The following is a 24,895-nucleotide window of genomic DNA, read 5'->3' on the forward strand; positions in this document are numbered from 1 at the left end:
GCATGCACAGGAAGCAGAAAATTGCCAGAATCGTGCATGCGAGAGCATCCCCTTGCGAGACACATGTGGAGGAAGTAAAATTACATGACCATGCATGTGTAGGAAAACATGGCAATGCATGCGCAGTACACCGGTATCAAGGTAACAGAAACCCAGCCCTTCTGTGTCTAGAAGCATAGACAAGCAATGCCCTGTATTAGAACAAACTAAACACTGAAAAGTACCTTCAAATTCTTAGCAGACAACTGTACTTAGTTTGATGAGTAGAATTTTTTCTGGATACAAATCCTTTTGCTCTTGCTAGTCAGCCATCATCAGCCAACTAAACTGACTGAACTCAAGATCTAGTGTGCATATATAGGCTTGAATGGCATTATTGCCCTCAATTTATATCTGTTTTGAATTATATGAGATGACTCAATGCACATTAGATTTTCAGGCCCCCCTCAAGACACTATTTTATGGATATTTAGCAGTTTCAGATGGCAGAGGCATTTGTGCTGAGATGGATATTCTAAACTTGCATTTGTTAGAATTTGCCCACAGCACTCTGTTAATTAATTTTTTTTTAAAGTAGTTTTTAGTGGCATGTCATCTTTTATAGCAGAAATTGTTCAGTGTCATCAAATCAGATCCAGAATCTATAATAATATTTGATGAGAAGTTGTTTAAAATTAATACAATTATTTCCCTTGATTTTTATCAATTATATCAAAATTATAGGCAGAATAAATGAACTATTAAACCACTATGAATCTCATCAGTGTCCCATAAAATATGCTTTGTACCATTTTTGTCAATTAAAGTTAAATAGATAAAGAACAATTGCAATCATAGTAGTTTGATTATATTGGCCTATATTATCTTGCATAATTGATTCTATATTTAAGTGTTTTTTAAAATGTTAATATAATTGCATTTATGTTTGTAAACTGCTTTAAGAAGTAGAGGCTATGGACATTTTAAGCAAATAAATAAATTATTGTGTACATGCTAAGTAACACCCATTAAAACAAGTTGCCCCTATATGGCTTATTCAAAATTGTGAAACTCTTTTTATTACAAATATATTATTGTGAATATATTACAAATGGTTTTTTTTAAAGGGGCAGTACTTCTGTGCAGTCAGAGATAAAACAGGGATCAGGATCACACAATAGTGTTTATATTATTGCAGTAGTTTATATTATAGCAATAATATTTTTTTTAAAGTCAGAGATCAATTATTCACTATACTGATAAAAAATATTTAAAAGAACAATATAACATTATTTGTTCATTATAATAGACAAAGTAAACTATTCACATCTAAACAGCAAATATACCTTCTAAATTTATGGTGACAGAACTAGACTAATAAACCCTTATAACCATAACAGTTGAACAAAACTTACCAAGCCTTCTACAGTGGTTCCTCTACCTAAGAACGCCTCTACTTATGAACTTTTCTAGATAAGAACCGGGTGTTCAAGATTTTTTTCCTCTTCTCAAGAACCATTTTCCACTTACAAATCCGAGCCTCCAAAACTTTAACCGGAAAAGACAGGGAGAAGCCTCTGTGCAGCCTCTCTAGGAATCTCCTGGGAGGAAACAGGGCCTCCACCCTCCCTGTGGTTTCCCCATTCGCACATATTATTTGCTTTTACATTGATTCCTATGGGGAAAAATTGCTTCTTCTTACAAACTTTTCTACTTAAAAACCTGGTCACGGAATGAATTAAGTTCGTAAGTAGAGGTACCACTGTATTGATTTCTTGGATACATCACCTAATAGAAAGAATGAATTTTTTGTTATTGTATGAACAAAAGCATAAAGTTAGAGAGAAGACTTAACCAAATGGACAAACACATGAGATTGATTTTGGTTGTTGTTGCTTTTGCTTTTTCCTGAGGGATAGCATTATGCTTTTCTTCTAAAACTGTAATTAGTAACTCACTTAGTCTAACCAAGACTATCCTTCTATCTGTCCTACTAAGTCAGATAAGGATGGGCAAGCTACTAGTTTTTTTCATGTAAATATTGCCCACTGATTGGAGATAGGAAGCATGATTTTTTAAAATGACATTTCCTGTCCTATGTGGGAGACTGAAGTTCAGAGAACTCTATCTTACTAGCCCTAAATGCTTTTCTCCAAGTGCCAGGATAAGATTAGGTGACTGCATCAGAAGTTTAATATAGTGTAGATTTTGGTTGTTTTTAATGTTTTTAATACTGTATACAGTATTTAGTTTTATACTTTTGATGTAGCCATTATGCTGTTTAAACTTTTTTAAATCTTTGGAAACCACCCAAAGTTGGTCATAAGATGGACAGCTATCTAAATCTAAAGAAATGATGTACAGGATGAAGATGTTTAGATGGCTGAAATGAAAGTTTTCCGAAAAAAGTTCCTTTTCAATAATAGTTTAGGAAAGTTTATTTTTTGACAAGGCTTGAGTTACAGAGTTGATGTCAAAATTGAAACATAGGAGTGCTAAGATATATCTTTGCTTAACTCTTTTTTCATGGGTATTGAGGCAGAAAGATCTCTGAAGATGAAACATATGCCCTGCATGAAAGCATTTTCCTGCAGAATCATAATTATGTGAAGTACACTGACAAGCTATAGTAGAGACTGACCATTTGCCCCATAGCATCTGTCAAGAAATCAAAAAACACCTTTAAATCAATAAAGGCACTAGACTACTTTTCTGCCAAATGATGCAGGACAATACAATGGTCAGACATTGACCATTCTGCTTTAAATTCTGCTTCTTCGCCTGTATACACTTTTATTTTGACAGCCAATCAGTTCATTTCCCATGCCGATACCCGGCGGCATATAATTTGCTCATAGTACTTAGGAAAACTGATAGACCAACAATTTGACAAATCCACCATTTCTTTTTGTTGTAACTGACAGTGGTAATAGAACAAATCCATTCCACAGGCAGAATAGAATAGATAGAATTCTTTATTGGCCAAGTGTGATTGGATACACAAGGAATTTGTCTTGGTGCATATGCTCTCAGTGTACATAAAAGAAAAAGATACATTTGTGGTATAATCATATGGTTCAACACTTAATGATTGTCATAGGGGTCAAATAACTCCTACCCTCAAAACGTCGCTACAGAGCACTGCACACCAAGACAACTAGACACAAGAACAGTTTTTTTCTGAACGCCATCACTCTACTAAACAAATAATTCCCTCAACACTGTCAGACTTTCTACTAAATCTGCACTTCTATTCTATCAGTTTTTCTCATCATTCCTATCACCCATTTCCTCCCATGTTGACTGTATGACTGTAACTTGTTGCTTATATTCTAAGATTTTTATTAATATTGCTTCTTTGTTGCTTATTTGACCCCTATGACAATCATTAAGTGTCGTACCACATGATTCTTGACAAATGTATATTTTATTTTATGTACACTGAGAGCATATGCACCAAGACAAATTCCTTGTGTGTCCAATCACACTTGGCCAATATAATTCTATTCTATTCTATTCTATTCTGTTCTATTCTATAAGCAATGAAGAAACAGTCAATATTAATAAAAATCTTAGGATACAAGCAACAAGTTATAGTCATACAGTCCTAAGTGGGAGGAAATGGGTGATAAGAATGATGAGAAAAAACTAGTAGAAATAGAAGTGCAAACTTAGTAAAAAGTTTGACAGTGTTGAGGGAATTATTTGTTCAGTAGAGTGATATCATTTGGGGGAAAAGCTGCTCTTGTGTCTAGTTGTCTTGGTGTGTAGTGCTCTGTAGCGACATTTTAAGGGTAGGAATTTAAAAGGAATGGTCAGTGTAGGGTACTGGTAGTCCTTGACATATGACCACAATTAAGCCTAAAATTTCAATTGCTGCACAAAATATTTGTTACAGCCATTTGTTTACTGACAGCTTTGAAAAAAATGATTTTTAAAACTGTTTTGTACACTTTCACTTTCACTGGGACTCTGCAACCACCATCAACATTCCTCAGTTGACAAGCTTTGGAATTTTGATCATGTGAGGTAGCAATGATCATAAATGTGAAAAATAGTCAAAGGTGACTGTTTTCAGTAGCATTGTAACTTCAAAAGGTCATTAAATGAACTGTGGTAAGTTAAAGAATATCTATATTGAAGCACTAACCAAAGTTTACTCCATAAAGATCTAGGTGTGGTGTGGTCATGACAATAAGTAACCCATGGCCTTTCAAATGGTGAAAGACAGAATAAATCATCTATCATCACTGACCATATTACTCAACTGCAACAAAAAAACCCAAAACCATTTACATTAGCCATAGTTCCCTATGATAAGCTTGTTCTTGTACTTTTTCATCAATATTTTCTGTCTGTGAACATTAGGGATCTTAAAACAAAATTGTAAGATGATGTCAATATTTTTTAATTTTTTAATTGGGTGGAAAAAGAGATTATTTTTAAATTAATCCTTTGCAGAATATTAATCTTTTAGTCATGGAAAAGCTAGATGATTCAGTAATTTTCTTCTTTTTCCCCACATGGAATGTTGAAACAATTTAGAAAGCCAATTTTTCCTGATTGTGACAAGGCTTCAGCCTTTCTTAATTATATTTCTTGAACTGCTGGGCTGTAATAAGACCTCTCATTTCTCAAATTGAGAAACAATCATTTTCTTCCCTGCTTTCATATTTAAGCTTTGTAAAATAAGCTCAGACTTACTTATTGGCCTTTGTGTTTCTCATAGATAACACAAATGGGAAGAGCAGGCACGTGGGAAAACAGATTAAGCTATTGCTTTCCAAGGAATTTAGATAACTCTTGGTATGACTATAGAAAAATATTGAATATTTAAAATGCCATTTTAATGGCATGTTACTAATAATAACTTATTGGGAAGGAAAAGCATAATATGTTAAAGTGAGAAAATTGCTTAGGAATGCATTTTTTCACTGCTGCTGCTATTATTTTGATTATAATACATGCTGGACAAAGAAGTCATTTATAATATTATAATATTTCCTTCCTGATTTATTTATTTATGTATTTTTATTTATTTATTTTGTCCAATACACAATGAGAGTTTTAGTGGGTATATATATATATATATATATATATATATATATATATATATACAGTGGAACCCCGACATAAGAGCTGCTCTACTTAAGAGCAACTCGAGATAAGAGCTGGGAGGGGAGAGATATTTTTGTTCTACTTACAAGCCCAAATTCGAGATACAAGCGCCAAGGAGCTGTCTCCTGAAGCCAAACGCTAACTTCCGCGTTCGGCTTCAGGAGACAGCTGCGAAGCGGCGCGCGTGTTTTAAAAGGTTGCAGCCGGCCTGGGGGGCTCGGGGGGGTGCTTGCAGCTTTCTTTCTTGCTCTTTTTCTTTCTCTCTTTTACCTTCCCTTCCTCTATTTCTTCTTTTCTTTCTCCTTCCCACCTTCTTCCCTCCCTCCCTCCCTTCACTCATTCCTCTTTTACTCTCCCCTTTCATAAGTTTCCTTGCTTCCTTCCTCTGTTCCTGTCCCTTCCCTCTTTCCTTCCTTCCTTCCCACCCTCCGTCCATTCATTCACCCATTCCTCTCTTGATCGCTTAAAGCCGGTCCCTGGTGCAAAAAGGGTTGGGGACCTCTGTCCTACAGGATTGGGTGGCAGAGAAGTTGAACATATGTAAATTTAAAAGTTTAAGAAAGTTTACAAGTTAAGTGAAAGAAACTTCATTATTCATTTATATGTACATGTACATTTCTTCATTAAAAACATGTCTTTCTGCATAATTTAGACTAACTTTGTGAGTTTTTTGAGGGCTGGAACCAATTAAAATTATTTACATTAATTCCTATGGGAAAAGTCGTTCGAGATAAGAGCTGCTCGACTTAAGAGCCCAGGTCCGGAACGAATTAAACTCGTATCTCGAGGTACCACTGTATATATATACACACACACATAGTAAAATACATGATGAAGGATATAGAGGAGATAGTCATAATAAAATACAGTGTTCCCTCGATTTCCGCGGGGGATGCGTTCCGAGACTGCCCGCGAAAGTCGAATTTCCGTGAAGTAGAGATGCGGAAGTAAATACACCATTTTTGGCTATGGACAGTATCACAAGCCATCCCTTAACACTTTAAACCCCTAAATTACCATTTCCCATTCCCTTAACAACCATTTACTCATCATTATTACTGGTATTCACCATTGAATAAGACGCTTAGCGATCCTGATATTTATAAACATAATTATTTATTAACAATAATTATTTTTTTGTTATTTATTTGCAAAAATTATTAGTTTGGCGATGACGTATGATGTCATTGGGGAGGAAAAACCGTGGTATAGAAAAAACCCACGAATTATTGTTTAATTAATATTTTTTGAAAAACTGTGGTATAGGCTATTCGCGAAGTTCGAACCCGCGAAAATTGAGGGAACACTCTATATCTATGAAAGAATAGAAAAGAAGATATAGTAATAGAACATATTCACAAAGGTTTCTTATTATCTACTGGACTGTGTGATTTGATGTCCATCACAAATATCTCCTGCAGCAAATTGAAAAAAATATACAAAACTGCATTGCAGTTTGTCTCAGAAACCTCATATTTCCATTGTATCATGACTTGACTAGATCTTGATCCTTCTGTGCACCATTAAATGTCAGAGGATAATGCTTGGAAAGCCAGATATTGTAGCTTTTAGTCACACAATTCAAAATGATAGATAATAGATACAAGAGAGAGATGGGGGGGGGAGAGAGTGAGAGACAGAGACAGAGATATGTGTGTATATGTATACGTAAAACACAACTCAAAGCAGTGAACATACATAACACAGATAGTCCTTAACCCAGGGGTCCCCAAACGTGGCAACTTTTATGACTTGTGAACTTCAACTCCCAGAATTCTCCAGCCAGCTATGCTATGCTGAAGAATTCTGGGAATTGCAGTCCACAAGTCTTAAAATAGCCAAGTTTGAAGACCTCTGCCTTAACCTATGACCACAATTGAGCCACAAATTTCTATTGCTAAGCAAGACTTTTCTTGCCACCGTTGTTAAGTGAATCACTGCAGTTAAGTAACATGGTTGTGGCTTCCCCATTGACTTTGGTTATCAGAAGGTCACATAATGTGATCTTAGGACCCTGGAACGTTTCAGCCATTATAAATATGTGCCAGTTGTCAAACTTCCAAATTTTGATCATGTAACCACACATGGATGCTGTAATGGTTGGATCAAAAATAGTCATTAGTTACTTTTTTCAGTACCATTCTAACTTTGATTGATGGTCATTGATCAAATGATTGCATGCTGAGGACTATCTGTACCCTGTCTCATATATATTCATATATCCATAGCCATATACTCATGCACCTATTTTTCTTATATGTATATGTAGAATATATGTATATACACACATACTTTACTTATGTGTAAATATATGTAAATATGTATTAAATGTATTAAATTTTTCATTCATGTTACTAGCAGCTCCCATTTCAACCTCTGGCTCAGCAAAAGAGAAAATCACTTTTGGAAATTTGAAAACAAAGTTATAGCCAACCTCTTAGTCAGAGTCACCTAATATTGGGACAAACTATTAGTAAACCTAATTCTATGTTATCTATGTGACTGTTTGCAGGTAGGGCAGTGATGAAAAAATAACTTTGCAGCTAATCTTATTTATGACTTTCTCAAACCTAGAATGAAGAAAAGCTGAAGCAAGATCATAAGCACAGCTACAGATTTAGTGACCATCTAACTTAATGACTCAGTTGCTGTTCCCAGTTATGATTATTAAAGAAGGACTACCTGCATTAAGATCCTGTTTTTTTAGGATTTTAGAAAGGCAATTTTCTTAGACTGAGCAGGAGATATATATACAGATTACAACAGAGACTTTCAGCATGCAATTCACATGCTCTTCCAGTATTTATTTAACTTGCAATTAATCATCATCAGTGGTAACAATACACTTAACTTACATCAATCACAAAAACAGCTCTAGGTGACTTACATATTAGTGTTACAATGAACACAATAATAAAATCAATCCATCTTATCATACATCAGTGATGGGCAACCTTTTGAGCTTGGTGTGTCAAAATTCGCCAAAAAACCAAGCATAACTCGGGTGGTGTGTCACCTTGAGAAAAAAACATAATTTTGTGATATTTATAGTTTAAATAACAAATATGTATAATTATTTAACTTATCTGCTTAGTGACTTCTTTGTTAATCTGTCAGTTGGTTTCTTTTGTTGGTCTTGCTATTATTTAACTTGTGTGTGGTACCATGAACTAAGATAAGTGAGGGGGAGGGGGAATTCTTCCAGTGATGGCGAACCTGTGGCAGTCCAGCAACAGCTGGACTGCCACAGGTTCACCATCACTGATTTAGTGACTTCTTTGTTGTTGAATTTCATTGGCTAAATCTTCAATTGAGGTTGAAGGCATCCACTCAAATGTGTAGAGACCCAGCTTTTAACAGGAAAGAAAAGGAATACAAGATTCCCTCTTATTTATCTTTTTTCTTGTTAAAGAAAAAATATTTCTTTTATTTACAGGCTATATTTTATTCAGAAATCCCAAATGGCCTACAGCAGTGTTTCCCAACCTTTTTTGAGCCGCGGCACATTATTCACATTTACAAAATCCTGGGGAACGATGAGCGGGGGGGGGGGGGGGGGGGGGGGGCTAAAAAAAGTTTGGAGAAACCCTCCCTCTTTTCCTCCCTTTCGCCCTATTTCTCTCTCTTTCCCTCTTTCTTTCACCTTCTCTCTCCATCCCTCTTTCTTTCTTTCTTTCTTTCTTTCTTTCTTTCTTCCTCTCTTTTTTGCTCTTTCTCCCTCCTTTCCTCTTTCTCTCTTTCTTGCTTTCTCTCTCTCTCTTTCTCTGTCTCTCTTGCTATCTTTCTTTTATTCTCTCTTTCTCACTCTCTCTCTCTTGCTTTCCTTCTCTTTCTCTTTTGCTTTCTTTCACTCTCTCTCTTGCTTTCTTTCTCTCTTTCTCTCTCTTTCTCTCTTCCTTGATTTCTTTCTCTTTCTTTCTCTCTCTCTCTTTCTCTCTCTTTCTTTCCTTCTCTCTTTCTCTCTTGCTTTCTTTCTCTTTCTCTCTCTCTCTCTTCCTCCCTTTCTCTATTTCTTGCTTTCTTTCTCTCCCTTGCTTTCTCTCTCTCTCTCTCTTGCTTTCTCTCTCTTACTTTCCTTCTCTCTTTCTCTCTTTTTCTCTCTCTCTGTTTCTTGCTTTCTTTCTCTTTCTTTCTCTCTCTGTTCCTCTCTTTCTTGCTTTCTCTCTCTTTTTCTCTCTTACTTTCCTTCTCTCTTTCTCTTTTTCTCTCTCTCTTGCTTTCTTTCTCTTTCTCTCTCTTCCTCTCTCACACACACACTCTTTCTCTCTGTCTCTCTCTTCCTTGCTTTCTCTCCCCCTCTCTCTTGCTTTCCTTCTCTCTCTTTTTCTCTCTTATTCTCTCTCCTCCTTTTTCTCCCTCTCTTTCTCTCTCGTGCACCACGCCGGCAACAGAGAGAGAAAGAGAGAGGGAGAGCGGAGAGAGAGTGGAGGGCGGCTTGCTGGTCCATGGCCCCCTGGATCAGCATCCCTGCATGGCCCCAGCGCAGACTCTGCCATCGCCTTCGCCTCCGCCTAAGAGGCAGCAGCCACATTCACCCCTTTGCCCTCCCAGGTGTCCATGGAGCTCAGTGCCTGGCCACGCGCCGCCTCCGCCTCCCGGTAGTGCGCCAGACATCTACCTGAGGAACGGGGGGTTGGGCGTCACGAAGGGTGGCGCTTGAAGTCCACCATAGTGCCGTTGTTGTCATCATGGCACAAAGCCAGGCAGTCCCGGATCGCTCGCTTCTCCGGCCAGCAAGCCGGCTGCCTGGGAAAGTGGCGCAATTTTTAAATGCGCGCTTTTCAAATGCGGCGCTTTCCTGGGCATCCGACTTTGCGCCGGAGGAGGGAGCGATTCAGGACTGCGTTGCTTTGCACCACTTCAAAAATTTCTGCCGGGGGAGGGGGTTCCTAATGGCTGTGCGGGCACACAATGTCCGGCGCCCTCCCACCGGGCCCCAAAAGCTCACTTGCCATCACCGCCAGGGAAGCTCCAGCCGGGCCGGGCTCCTATTCTCGCTCTTCGCACGTCCGCGTACCTTTTTTTTTTTTGGTGCTCGGAAATCAACAACGCGTATCCTTTAAGAACCTGCGCTTGCGCTCTGCCGGCTTTTTCCTTCCCGGGCTGGGTGGGGGGGAGGCGAAGGAGGCGCGGGCTTCTCCAAGCAGCAACGAATGTGAAACAGGAGGGGGTGGTGAGAGTGAGGAGGCTTTTTGGGGGGGGGGGCTCGCGTCGCGTGCGTTTGGTGCATTCTCTCCAAAAGTTTCTCCGGCGGCCGCGTGTCACTAAAAATGGCTACACGTGTCAGTGCTGACACGCGTGTCATAGGTTCGCCATCACTGTCATACATAGAATGAAGAACAGGAAACTCAATAACAACAATAAAATGTTGCTTCTTGGTTATGGCTTCTGTTGTGTTCCTAATACAGTATTGCTTCTACATTGCCTTCTTGTAACCAGCAGTTAAGGCAGAAATAACCTTTGTTGAATATTGTGCTTTTATATCTTGCATTTTTTAAATAAACACAATACTCTGTCTGAATCACATTAAAATAAAAATAGTGCAATTCAGTTACTCTGCAGGTATCAAGTGAGCAGTGTGATCTAACTTAGAAGCAGCTGCTCAATGCATTTAATCTATTTGTATTAATTGGTGAATTCTGTAGTTTTAATGACTGAAGGTGATGGGATCAAGAGCATGGACTCCTAGAAGGGTAATCTTTTCCAGCTAGATCAAAAAGAGGAAAATAATGCTAAAATAATCCTTAATGAGTATAAGAGAAGTTCGAGAGTTTAAGTACTACCATTCATTATCACTTGGAGTTTTTCCAAATTGGAGTGTGACCTCAGCATCTGAACTCATATGAAACACAGACTTCTGTACCCTAACAGTGTCAGAGACCTTCATTCATCTTGCATTTGATTGCTGGTTTATCTTTAATGAACTACGTAAAAGTTCTTAGATTGTTAATTGTGCCTAATTTTTCACTTCATACCAGTAGTGGAACGGCTATGGAAATGGAAGAATTCTAACGGTAGTAGGGTACGTGATTCTCTGATGATCCTAACTCATTAAAAGAAAATCAATTCAAGACATTCTAACAGAAAGCTTTGAACTTCTTTCCATCTCTCCATTCTGACATATTCTGTAATTGCAATGAACATTTTTCATTGCTTTTGATTTCACAATTTCCCTAAAAGCCTCCCCTTTGTCCTTTCTTTTAATTGTTTCTTGTCTTTCATATTTCTCACGGAAGCTGCCTCACTTTACCATAGTGGTCAAATAGCTTTGTTCACATCTCTCCAAGGACATTTCTGTTTGGAGGACTTTTTATTTTTATTTCTTGAAGTTTCAACTTGAAAGACACATCCCAAGATTCTTAGCACTCCTTACGAGTGGTTATTCTGTTTGCAGTTCATGAAATCATCTTTTATTCTCTTACATAACGTTAAGGTATCTTGGGTGTTGATAGTAAGAATGTCAAAAGAAAGAGTAAGATAAAAATTAAAAAGACCACGTCTTTTAAAATAAAATAGATCTTCTGTAAATATATTTACTTTTTTTAAAATTCCATTTCCTAATTAACTCTACTGCGGTGCAGTGTTATGGGATTTTATATGATTGTTCATAATGTTGAAGTACGTATTTCCCCCACACTTTTTTTGTTACAACCCACTACTTATTCACAGTGCACTAAACTTTATAAACCTCTTGGAACCTTTATCGTATTTTATCTACATCATAATTGTACCTCTTAAGCCCATCATGTCAGCTTCTTTAACAACCAATCATTTATATCTGTAATCAGTGTAATGCCAACCTATTATTCATAATCAGAGAAATGCAATGGATATCAGGAACCTGTATTTCTTTCAATTTGGCCCTTGCAGAAAAAATTGGTTAAAGTAGGCTGAAGTTTCAGCTTAGTAAGATGATATTGTTTGATTTGAACGCTATTATAGTTCAGACATTAACTCTCAATAGGAAGGTACTATCTTTGAAGGACATCCATGACATGAGGCTCATACCAGCTACTAATGAATGAACAGATAGAAGGTATGGTCAAGGGGACTTTTATCCAACTTTGGGGCAACAGTTGCAAGCTGGATTGTGAGGATTTTACAATGGTAATTTTGAGCCATGCTGGAACAGTGGTTAGAACATAGTATTGCATCCTAACTCTTGTCAACTGGCAATAGTTCGATTGTCACTGGCTCAAGGTTGATTCAAACTTCCATCCTTTGTAAGTTGATAAAATGAGAAGCCAGATTGTTGGGGGCAATATGCTGACTCTGTAAACCACTTAGAGAAGGCTGTAAAGCACTGTGAAAATATTATTGCTATTGCTATCTTTAGCTTATTGCTATTGTTATCCTTATTACCATATAAGTAAGGTTCTCCAGATAGAATTGTGTCTAAAGGTAACTTGGAACTGCAAGCTGTGTCAGCAAATTTATTTATAAGTGATGATCTGGTAACACCAGTATATGAATTGTACATTGGTTTTCATTTAACCAATAAAGACCTTGGTTTGGCCAATATGACTTGGCTGCAAAGTATCTCCAACACTATCTCCTCTGAATGAAATTGATATGATTATCATGGGAGTGCCAGTTGTGCCAGTTGTCATAGGAGAAGAAACTTGACTTTGGTGGGGGGGTTTGCTGTAAGAGTTTTCAGTGATAGCATATCTTTTATAAAACAACCTCCTTCCTGAATTTAAAATAGAATGAAGGTATTCCAAAAATTAGTTAATATAAAGTTATTTGGAAGAATGCATAATATCTAATTATTTTAGTAACCAGTTATTGAGTTTTGGGCCAGATAGATAGATAGATAGATAGATAGATAGATAGATAGATAGATAGATAGATAGATAATCATATTAAGTACTGAGAGGGCTTGGTGATTATGGAAATACAGTGATCCCCCGCTCGTTGCGAGGGTTCCGTTCCAGGACCCCCCCGCAATGAGCGGGTTTTCGCGAAGTAGCGCTGCGGAAGTAAAAACACCATCTGCGCATGTGCAGATGGTGTTTTTAACTTCCGCAGCGCTAGCGAGGAGCCGAAGATTGGGGGCGGCGCGGTCGCTAGCACCCCCCCGAACCCCCAACCCGGGTTTGGGGGGTGCTAGCAAGCCCCCCATGTCGGCGGCCCGCGCGGCTTTCCAATGAGTCCCGAAGACAAACACGGAAGTTTGACGTTTGTCTTCGGGACTCATTGGAAAGCTCCGATCGTTTTAAAGCAGGCGCGCCGTTCTCCGCTGACTCCTGGCGAACTTCCCCGCTTTAGGAGTCAGCGGAGAACGGCGCGCCTGCTTTAAAACGATCGGAGCCGGCCGGCTCCGGGCGCGCTGTTCTCCGCTGACTCCTGGCGAACTTCCCCGCTTTAGGAGTCAGCGGAGAACGGCGCGCCCGGAGCCGGCCGGCTCCGATCGTTTTAAAGCAGGCGCGCTGTTCTCCGCTGACTCCTAAAGCGGGGAAGTTCGCCAGGAGTCAGCGGAGAACGGCGCGCCCGGAGCCGGCCGGCTCCGATCGTTTTAAAGCAGGCGCGCTGTTCTCCGCTGACTCCTAAAGCGGGGAAGTTCGCCAGGAGTCAGCGGAGAACGGCGCGCCCGGAGCCGGCCGGCTCCAATCGTTTTAAAGCAGGCGCGCTGTTCTCCGCTGACTCCTAAAGCGGGGAAGTTCGCCGGAGTCAGCGGAGAACGGCGCGCCTGCTTTAAAACGATCGGAGCCGGCCGGCTCCGGGCGCGCCGTTCTCCGCTGACTCCTGGCGAACTTCCCCGCTTTAGGAGTCAGCGGAGAACAGCGCGCCTGCTTTAAAACGATCGGAGCTGGCCGGCTTCGGGCGCGCCGTTCTCCGCTGACTCCTGGCGAACTTCCTGGGCGAAGGGCGGGCGAGCGGGTGCTGGGGGGGGCTTCGCCCTCCCGCCAGCAAGAGGGGGAAGACCCAGGGAATCCGCCCAGCAGCTGATCTGCCGGGCACCATCTACGCATGCGTGCCCATAGAAAAAAAGGGCACGCATGCGTAGATGGTATTTTGACTTCCGGGTTCAAAATTCGCAAATTACCCTGTTCGCAATGGTTGGGGACGCAATAACCGGGGGATCACTGTATACAAAAATAAGCGGAGTAAGAAAATAAATAAATAAATATATTTTTCATTATTCTTTTATTGCTTAATTGTTCCTTCCTTTCTTCCTTCCTTCCTCAATGCCCTAAACCAGTGTGGTGAACTTTTTTGACCCCAAGTGCCAAAATGAGGGAGCACATGCATCTGCGTCCTGGAAAAGCAGCTAAGTACATTCTGGGAAGATGTTCTTCCAGTTTTCAGTGTGCCATCTGGTGTTCTGGTTTCTGGTGCATGCATGTGCAGACCAGCTGGCTGGTGTTCATGTGTGTGTGCCAGAAAATGGAAAAGTGTCAATGAAGCACCCCCCACAGCCCGCCACTGAGAACAAGCCAGTGCAACCCACCACCCATCACTTTTGCCAAGGAAATGTGACTGCTTCCCAGCCAATTCTTACCTCAGGGCTGGGCTGATGTTCCTTCCCCCTGGAGCAGGCTTCTTGTGTGGCCCCATCCCTCTAGCCCATGACACCAATATGCATCCATGGTACAGAATTCCTGGCTGGGTCAGGCGCACAGAGTAACATTTGCTGGTTAGATGGCCATCTGCTCTGCCTACTCCTCCTGCTGCTGTGGGGGGGAGAGGGGATGGTGGCAGTTCTCACACTGCCGCTTCCAGTTGGGATGCTAAAGGAGGAGGAGTTACTGTCAGGGAGGTGAACGGCCCCAGGATGGACCGAGGAGAGCACAGCTCATCACAAATACAGACACTGCCAAGGGCCTGGCTCACCAGTGGGGCAGCAGCTGAGGGAACTATGTGGTCACTCCTGCCCCTTGCCCTATGGCTGTTGCTGCTGCTCTTTTAGGGTGGCAAGGCTACACGGGAGTAGAGTGGCAGCCATAGGGCAAGGGGCAGGAGCAACTGACCAGCCCCCGCAGCCACTCACACGGTGGCAAGCCAGGCCCTTGGCAGCATTTCCATTTGTGAAGAGTTGTGCTCTCCTCTGGCCTTTCTGGGGCACTCACCTCCTTGATGGCGGCTCCTCCTCCATCAACCTGGCTGGAAGTGGCAGCACGAAAACTGCTGCTACCCTGTCACCCCTTGCCCCCACTGCCCCATGTGCCCAAACTGGCCAGGCATTCCAGACCATAGATATGCATCAGAATGTGGGCTGGAGGACTGGGCCCTCCCTCAGGTGGGGAGGGAGGGAAGTGCCAGCCCACCCATTCTGGCTGCTTTGCTCCCCTAGGAAGTGACCACAGGGGTCCCCTTTCTGCGTCTTTGGACATGTGAGCCATTGCCTGTAGCTCTTCCTGGCTTTGGTTCACTGGCCACATGGTCTTTGGGCATGCATGTGCACTATAAACTGGAAGACCCAGTCTATACATCCATCTTCTTACATATGCCTCTGTATAATTTTAGTAGAAACCAAGCCTTCTGTCTTAATGTTTCTCCAGCAACAGTGTTGAATTGGGTGGCTATAGAAATTGAATATATAAACTGAAGCTCCCGAGAACAAGCATATCCATTCATTTAAATTGAATTATCGTTCCTGAAAAACTTGTGGGTATATTTTTCTTTTAAACCCAGCAGAAAACATATTTCCTTAAGCTAGCAAAATACATTTAGTATAAGCGCTCAAGCCATAACTACACTTGCTTATTAGATTAGGATTCATAATGCAAACACCTTTCAGGAGAACTAGAAGGTCAAGGAATTATTCAACTATCAAAACATAGAATATACAATTACTAACATGACATGATCTAACATTTTACTGATTTAGAATTTATTACAATTCCGTTCAATGCTCCATGGGGAATTTAATCTTCATTTACCATGCAAGGTTTACACAGAATTCAGGCTTTCCATATTAATCTTGCTGTATGGGTTTAATATTTAATATTACCAGTAACTAAAAACTGTGTTCTTGAACAGTCTTGTCTATCTGCAAATGATTGTCATGGTACAGATTTAATATACTGACTGAATCAATATTGATTTTTTATTCAGTCAATACTGATTGAATAAAATTGGATAAAATTTGCATTATACTCAACATAAATGGTTTAAGTGATAAAATGTAAGCTTTCCTTTGAATTTGGTCATAAACTTAAGCATATTCTGGAAGCAAAATCTGATTATTTTGAGCAAATTCCTTAATTTCATCATTCAGAAGAAAATTCAGAAAACTAAAATGAGACACAGATCTTTAAACCTGATTTTTTCAATGTATTGTCAGACTGTTCTTATTCAGTATAACTGTTCTGTAGAAGAGTTGCGACAAAAAAAGGCACTTATGTAATTTATTAGTAGTTCTTGGATAGTGTGTAGTGTATGGTGTTGTATACTGTAATAGATCAAAAATATTGAATAGTGGGAAACTATTTCTTCAAATAGGAGGAATGTATTTAAAGCATAGCTATGTGGCTGCAGTACCTCCAAAAGTAAAATAACATTTCATTGCTCCAGCAATGAAGGTGGAGGCTAGATTAATCAAGATGAAAAGAAGTGTGATTGTAACCATTTGAATTTTTTTACATATTGGGTATGGTTGTCAGGGTACTGATTGAATATACTGATGGAATCAACACTGATTTTTTATTCAATCAATACTGATTTAATAAAATTGGATAAAATTGCTCTTTTAACAGTTGCTTTACATTAGTAAATGATGAATTGAGATATGAAGAGAAATGAAATAGTTTGAAAAGGATTCAGATAATTATTGATATTGTGGATATGTTATAAGGTTTGTATAATTATTACTTATAAAGTTCTCTATATAAGACTACATAATTTGCAAATGGGATTTTTCTTTGTGGAGATTTTAGAATGTTATTAACCAATGGATGGAAATGTAGTGATAAGATTAGAATTTGTCAAGAGATATAAAAAGGGGAAAGATATTAGAAATCTAGGACATTTGGGAATGGCAGAAAAAAACCCATTAATTAAGATATAAATTGTGGAAAGGGAAGAGTAAGGCCTAAAATTCTGACTGATACATTTCAGATACTCAGCTTGTTCTGAATAGTTCTGAATTCCTGAATACAGTTTTCATTGCTAAAAATACACGAAGTCCTCAACTTGCATCCTTCTGACATGTCAAGTCAATGGAGAAGCCAAGTCATTTAACAACCATGTTGCTAACTTAATTGTAGTGATTCACTTAATAACTGTGGCAAGAAATGTCATAAAAAGGGACAAAACTCAATAAATGTGTCACTTAGCAACATAAATTTTGGGTTCAATCGTGGCCATAAAGTCGAGGATTGCCGGTTCAATAAATCTGTGAAGTTTCTAAATTTATTTCATATTATGGTGCTGTTCACACTTTGCTGTTTGTATTCTGTCACCTTTCTAGTCAGTTTCCTTGGCTCGTTTGTTTCCCCAGTAATTCAGGTCATACAGTATTTCCCTCCCTCCCAATGCAGATTTACCTTAAATATGCTTTTAGCATGATTAGTGAACTATGTAAACATGCTATTCTGCCATAGCCTTATTGAGAGATCATATTTCATCTGAAGGTAATAGTAAATGATCTATTATATCCTATGTCATTACCTCATCCAATCTTTCTTACTCAATCGTTCATATCCTGACATGAGAAAAGATTGATTGAAAACAATATTTTTGAAGGTGCTCTGAAAGGCTACGAAAATGCTTCCTGTGAAGTTTGATCTTCAGAAATCCTTTCATGAAAAAAAAAAGTCTTTATAGTAGTTATTACATAATGCATATGGATATTCAAACTCTGGTTGACAAGAATTGAAATATACAAAGTTTGGTGATAGATTGTAAGTTAGATAAATATTGACAGCCCAGCTGAGTTAATATTCTGGCTGGAATAACACTATAACTTTCTATCATTACAACTGATTTGTTTATTTATCAAATGTATATGACTATCTAACTCACACACAGTGATTCAGTGTATCAAACTTAATATATCTAGTATCCAAACAGCGCAGGATAGATACACAAGCATTTCCAGATTCACAGATAGTCCTACTTTTAATAGAATAGAATAGAATTTTTATTGGCCAAGTGTGATTGGACACACAAGGAATAAATAAATAGTATCCACAATTAATAAGAATCTGTTTTGAAGATCCTCAAGATTGGGAATCTAATGCTGAGAGATTCAAAGGAATTTGATTCAAAATCCCTATTCAGCACTGAATATCCTTGCCATTTTTAAAAATCTAGTTGAAACATCTCTTCTTTCATTATTAAGAAATGAACATACTATTTTTAAGCCACATATACTGCTTTCTCTCTCTCTCTCTCTCTCTCTCTTTCTTTCTTTCTTTTCCTTCTTTCTTTTCTTTCTTCATTTTTCATATTTTTATAAAGACTTCAATGAGGTGAACATTCAATATACATCACTGAGTTATGTTATTATTTTCTATTTTATTCATTAAACATGAAATTCAGTCAACTGAACATTTAAAAATGTATCACAGATATCATTGACTGGCACTGATGGTTGCTGTGGGTTGATGCCAGTATCCTAGGTATCAACCAAGTATCTTCTTAAAATGTATAATGTTCCAAGTGGCACAGGTTTTTTGTAGATCTTGTGAGACTTTTGAATGCAGAAGAATCATCATTTGGAGCACAGTATGCCAGATATCATGGTTGTCAAGGGCCAATGTGTACAATTTATTAATATTGCTGCACCAGGAGATGCCAGAGTTGAAGAAAAACAACTGGAAAATTTATGAAATATTGTGATCTGGGCATCAAAACTATATGGCTTTGGATGAAGTAGGTAACAGTGATACTGATTGTCATCAGGGCACTTGGTACCATATCCAAGAATTTTACAAACATATCAAGAAATTGAAGCTTCCTGCAATAACACCAGTGGAACTGCAAAAAACTGCACTACTTGGAGAATCATATATTTTAAGAAGATACTTGACTAGCAGCAACCCGTATAAACCACCAGAACCAGTCAGTGATATTTGTGTGACATTTTTAAATGTTAATTTGACTGAATTTCACATTTAATGAAATAATAATAATAATAATAATAACAACAACAACAACAACCTATTTTCCTCACAACAAGCCCATTGTGAGATAAGTTGTTCTGAAAGAAAGTGAGTAGCCCAAAATCAGCCATCCAGCCAGTGGATTTCTGTAAACAAATACTTGATGGAAGCAACTCTTTTGTAGAGCCAAGCATATTGAATATTGACAATTCATACTAAATGTTTTATTGATGGAAGGATGGTTATTTCTGGAGTGAAAACCATTGGCTGAAAGCAAACAGGTGGCTTTGAAATGAAATTTGGAAGAAAAGTAACACTAGATTATCAGATGGGTGCTGAACTGATGCACTCTGATGTGTCTATATTGTGCCAAAAGAGATACCGTACTTGCATCGGGCCACAATTAAATTGTAATTTTGATATATTCTTTCTTCAGGCATTGCACAGATGTATTGTGTTGTGGAATCTTCGTTGTTGTCATCCTGGGCTACATTGCATTAGGAATTGTGGGTAAGTAATATTCATGGATAAAGTTCATTAGAAAGTAGTTCTTCACATGCTATTTGAATAAATGTTTGTTTTTCGTTAAGTAGACATGCCAGTTGAAGAGAGCTATTTTCATTTAAACTATTTATTGGAAACAAATTATGGAATGTCTATTTACATTAGTTAGCAGTGGTAATTGCAGAAGAGACAAAAATGATGGGTATATTGATTTTTTTTTTTTAAAGTAAGGATGAAACAATGCAGGTAATATTGCTATGGTTCGATTATGTTGTAAATTACTGTAATTATATAAAACTGCAATTGTAAAAGGAAAATGTAAGAAATAATTGTATCATTAGAAAAGAGAAGGGAGAAAAGGAATATATACATATGTATGTTTTTTAAAAGGTTCATTAAGCCTCTCAGTGATTTAATGAATTTGATTTGATTTTGCCTTAGAAAAATACTCTGCTATTATTTGTAGTTTACCACCTAATTTCAGTCCCAGTGGGAGAAATTCTTTAAGGTCAGAAATAAAAGTTAGGTTAATTATATTAATCTGATCAAGTAAAACTACAGTTTATTTCTTAAAGGGTTTTTCAAGTAGCCCTTAATTTACAACAATTCATTTAGTGACCATTTGAAGTTACAATGGTTTTGAAAACAGTGACTTGACCATTTTTCATACTTATAACTGTTGCAGCACCCTCAATGGTCATGTGATCAAAATTCAGATGCTTAGCAGCTGATTAATGTTTATGACATTTGTAGTGTCCCAGGATCATCTGATCAACCTTTTGTGACTTTCTGGTAAACAGTTAGTGGGAAAGCCAGATTCAATTAAGACCCTGGTCACTAACTGAACAACTGCATTGATTCATGTGGCAAGGTTGTAAAATGGGGCAAAATTCACTTAACCAATGTCTCACTTAGCAACAGAAATTCTGGGCTCAATTGTGCTCATAAGTTGTCTTCATTTGAGATAGATTTGCTTGGAATACATGTCTGTCCAGCATTGGTTTCCCAAAGTAATTAATATAAACAATTAATGACATGACATTATCACACATGTTTTTCACATATGTACAACATGCACATTGTCTATACGATATGTATCACTATATGCCAACTATTAATAAAGTAAAACATTGACTAGCGTCGTTTGGTCCTGTTTCAGAGCAAGCAACATGGCCATGAATATTATCTATTTATTTGGGATGATCCTTTCAAATAAGTTTTAATTGGCTATAATAGGTGTTGGATCAATATTTCCCCTCTCTCCGCACAAAATGTTGTACTGTTTCTTTAGAAGACATATTAATGCAAGCTTGGCCATATTATATTCATATTAATGTTTTTGGCATTTGAATACATTTATAGTAATTTTTAGTAGGTAACAAAAGAAAATCCAGTAGGTAATGAAAAGGAAGTGATACAGTATACAGGCAATACCAATAAGAAAATGGAATCTGTATTCCTTACCTGCTAAAATAAATTATATCATAACAGTATTCCCTAGAAACATTGTAGATCCATATACCAGTAATTATGAAAGTGAAATGGCTAAATATTTAATCTAATTATATTGATGCTATTTATTGATATCAATACTGCTGTTTGCCCTTCACGCATCTTCCCTAAACAATTTCAGTTTGAATCCCAGAAGCTCCAGAGAACCAAAAATAAACCCACAAGAACTTTTAAAAGAGTATTGGGCAGCATGCAATAAAGAACTGGAATGTCTAGCATGAATGGAAGAGAATTCTGGTGATTCTGGGTTACCTCTGCTTGAATCTATATTACAATTAATGAAACAAAAATGCTATTTTGCATCTATTTTAAAGAAAAAATCATGTTCAGCTAATTGTTGCAATGAACAGAATTTAATACTGTTTTATATTAAGCAACTATCTTATGACCCAATACCAAAACATGGTTATCTCTATCTTATTCTTTTGTGGTTCCTGTAAAATAGTAAAGACATATTCAGGCTAGAAAATTTGCCAGACCAATGTTTGAATACAGCTCATCTGTCTGAAACCTATACCACATATCAGACATAAATACATTATAAAGTGTCCAGAGATACTTTATGAGAAGAGCCATCCACTCAACAGAATAGCTTATGCAACTAAACTTGAAATTCTGGACTTAGAAAGCTTAGAACTACGTTGCTTTCAGCATGGACTAAGCATTGATCATAAAATTATCTGCTACAACATTCTTCCTGTCAACGACTACTTCAGCTTTAACCACAACATTACAAGAGCACACAACAGATAAAATCTCAAAATAAACCACTCCAAATTTGACTGTAGAAAATATGACTTTAGCAACAGAGTGGTTAGTGCCTGGAACTCACTACCTGACTCTGTGGTTTTGTCATCAAACCCCCAAAACTTTACCCTTAGACTGACCATTGTTGACCTCACCCAATTCCTAAGAGGTCAATAAGGGGTGTGCATAAGTGTACCAGCATGCCTACCATCCCTGTCCTAATGTTTCCTCTTATCAGTATCCATCTTATGGATATAAACAATGTTATATCTATGTATATTACCAATACATACTTGACTAGACAGACAGACAGACAGACAGACAGATGAAAAATAGATATATAAGTATGTATAAGTTTTCTTTGCTTATACTTTTAATGTTCCTATGTCCTTTATTTTAAAGGGTAGTCCTTTATTTCAAAAAACTATCCTGAGGATTTACTTAATTTCATGATTTAGTTTTTAATAAATTTCATGATTTATATTTGTTTAATGTTTTAGGTTATTGGTTCTGCTTTTGATTTTTTTGTGAAACATACTTTTTTATCCTTAGCCTTTTCATCCTTTTAGCCTCTTTTATTTCACTTTTACAGATTTGTCCTTTATTTTTTCAAAGAAATATGGTCTGTATTTATAATAAGTAAAGTTCATTATTTATAAATCATGGTGTTTCAGATTGTATTTACTTTCATTTGTTGATCAGCCTACTAGAAAAAAGTCCCACTTTTTATGGACATGTCTAGTAGCATCTTATAAACTGTATTAGTTTCTCAAATTTCAGGCTATGATGTAGCTAACAATTGGAAACAGGCCTCAGTTTTGACAAAGTAGTAAAGATCTCATTAAGCCTCAAGTCTTGAAGGACAGTACTCTATTATTGCTTATAACAATATTTCACTCACAATCATAACAGAAACTTAGAAAGTAGAAACTTACATTTCAAAGGCACTCTAGGTCTCACCACACAGTGGCTTCACATGCCTTGGTGCAGAAAAATGTAAACAGTGGGATGATTCAGTTGAAAGCAGCAGAAAATCCTAGCTGAGATAAAACTGCCAGTTGTATTTTACCCAGAAGCAAAAGCAATTTTGTTTGTAGAGAAGACTTTCATTCTGTTAGAACCATGCCTCACTACTTTTGTATTTCACCGTAGATAACCCCTTTATGAAATAGTTTCTTTAATTTCTTTTTAAACTTTTGTTACCGGCATGCCATCATGAAAAATGAAGTGATCAGATGATTGGGCAGGGAACGGATGAAGTAGCAGGGAAACAGTTGGAAGCTTGCGTTTGTGCTATATCCTTAGATGTTTCTACAGCTTTGCACTTTCTGCTACTACAAAAAATCTTTCTTAATCTTCTGGCTGGGATTTTATGGCAGTTTTCGATAAAAGGTTTCACCAAATAATAGAGTATGAGAAATATGTCGAAAATTGATGGAGATAATGACTGAATGCTTGGCTTGTTTCTCTCTTCTTCACAGTTTGGGTCACTGACAGTATGGTCAGCTTTGCATCTGTTGAAAAAGTGTACGTGTACATCATATTGTGCTTGCCTTAATTATAAGGATAGAACATCAAATATCAAATTAAATTTCTGAACACCAGCAGATGCTAAAAGCAACTCAAAATGAGATTTATTTTTGTATGTTTGCATATTATCTTTTACACAGAGAGACACCTAGAATTTTTTTTGTCCCTGTGTCTCATTCTACATCTGAAATGTTTCCCCTTCAGAAACTTGTAGCATTCGCACCTGTCTCTCTTCCTTAAATTACAATTTCCTTTTCTTGTTTCACATTTGCCCATGTGCTTTATTTTTAACCAAGAGATGAGATCACCTTTGGATAGACTCCAGACACTTGTCCTGTTCAAAATGCATGAGAGTCCATGAAGGAAAATAGAGTATAATCAGTTCACAATCACAGTTGTGCCTCAGGCTACTCATGATTCAATAGGATCTGTATATTTCTGGCTCTTTAAAGAAGAACAAGGGGGAAAGATTTTTCTCCTGACTACAATTAGATATGGGTGACCCTGCATTTACATGTGACTAGAACTCAAAAAATTCTCATCGGGCTTCATTGCTGTTGTTCAATCAATAGAAAAGTCTACATTTCAGAATCAAACCACCTAAAATTCATGGAACATTCTAAAATATGAACTTTTATGCTGATAGGAACAAACACTGGTTGAGAATTTTTAATTTTGTAATTTTCAGCATAGAATTTGGCATTATTGGGTTTTCAAACTTGACACCAGACAATTTGATAAAAATAATATTTTTTTTAAAAAATGTTGCTATGTTCTGTTTCAGTTCTCCCTGGCTTTTGAATACAGGCATTCCTTGACTTATAACCATTTAATTTGTGACCAAAGTTACAATAGCACTGACAAAAGTGACTTACAACTGGTCCTCATACTTCTGACCATCATAATATACCCATGGTCATGCAATCAATATTTGGCTACTTAGCAACCAGCATGTATCCAAACACAGTGGTACCTCTACTTAAGAATTTAATTAGTTCCATGACCAGGTTCTTAAGTAGAAAAGTTTGTAAGTAGAAGCAATTTTTCCCATAGGAATCAATGTAAAAGCAAATAATGCATGCAAACCCATTAGGAAAGAAATAAAAGCTCGGAATTTGGGTGGGGGGAGGAGGAGGAGGAAGAAGAGGAGGAGGAGAGTTGCTGCCGAAGGAAGAAGGTGAGGTGATGAGAATCAAAAAAATCCAAAACTTTAAGGCTTAAAAAAAAGTGGGACTCTGAGGCAGTGAGGAGGAGTATGCGCCTCCCATACATCCTGCGCAAGGCTGCCTCCCATACACTGCGTCAGAGAGAGAGAAACCCAGGGGGAATGGCAAGAAACTGGCCACCCTTCGTTCCGCTCTCAAATTTCCTGGGAAATTTTTTCAGGCTTGGGTTCTTAAGTAGAAAATGGTTCTTAAGAAGAGGCAAAAAATATTGAATACCTAGTTCTTATC

At 37.8% G+C, this 24,895-nt stretch overlaps 1 protein-coding gene across 4 annotated transcripts in view; it reads left to right on the forward strand.

Annotated features, from left to right (window-relative positions):
• LOC139155486 (choline transporter-like protein 5) overlaps positions 1–24,895 on the forward strand; it is a 208,151-nt gene that overhangs the window by 125,451 nt on the left and 57,805 nt on the right. For all 4 annotated transcript variants that reach the window (XM_070730636.1, XM_070730635.1, XM_070730633.1 and 1 more), the window contains exon 3: positions 19,585–19,658. In XM_070730636.1, coding sequence (XP_070586737.1) covers positions 19,585–19,658 — 74 coding nt within the window. The remainder of the gene's footprint in view (positions 1–19,584; positions 19,659–24,895) is intronic.

The sequence above is a fragment of the Erythrolamprus reginae genome, unplaced genomic scaffold (assembly GCF_031021105.1).
Source record: "Erythrolamprus reginae isolate rEryReg1 unplaced genomic scaffold, rEryReg1.hap1 H_22, whole genome shotgun sequence".
Lineage (NCBI taxonomy): Eukaryota > Metazoa > Chordata > Lepidosauria > Squamata > Dipsadidae > Erythrolamprus > Erythrolamprus reginae.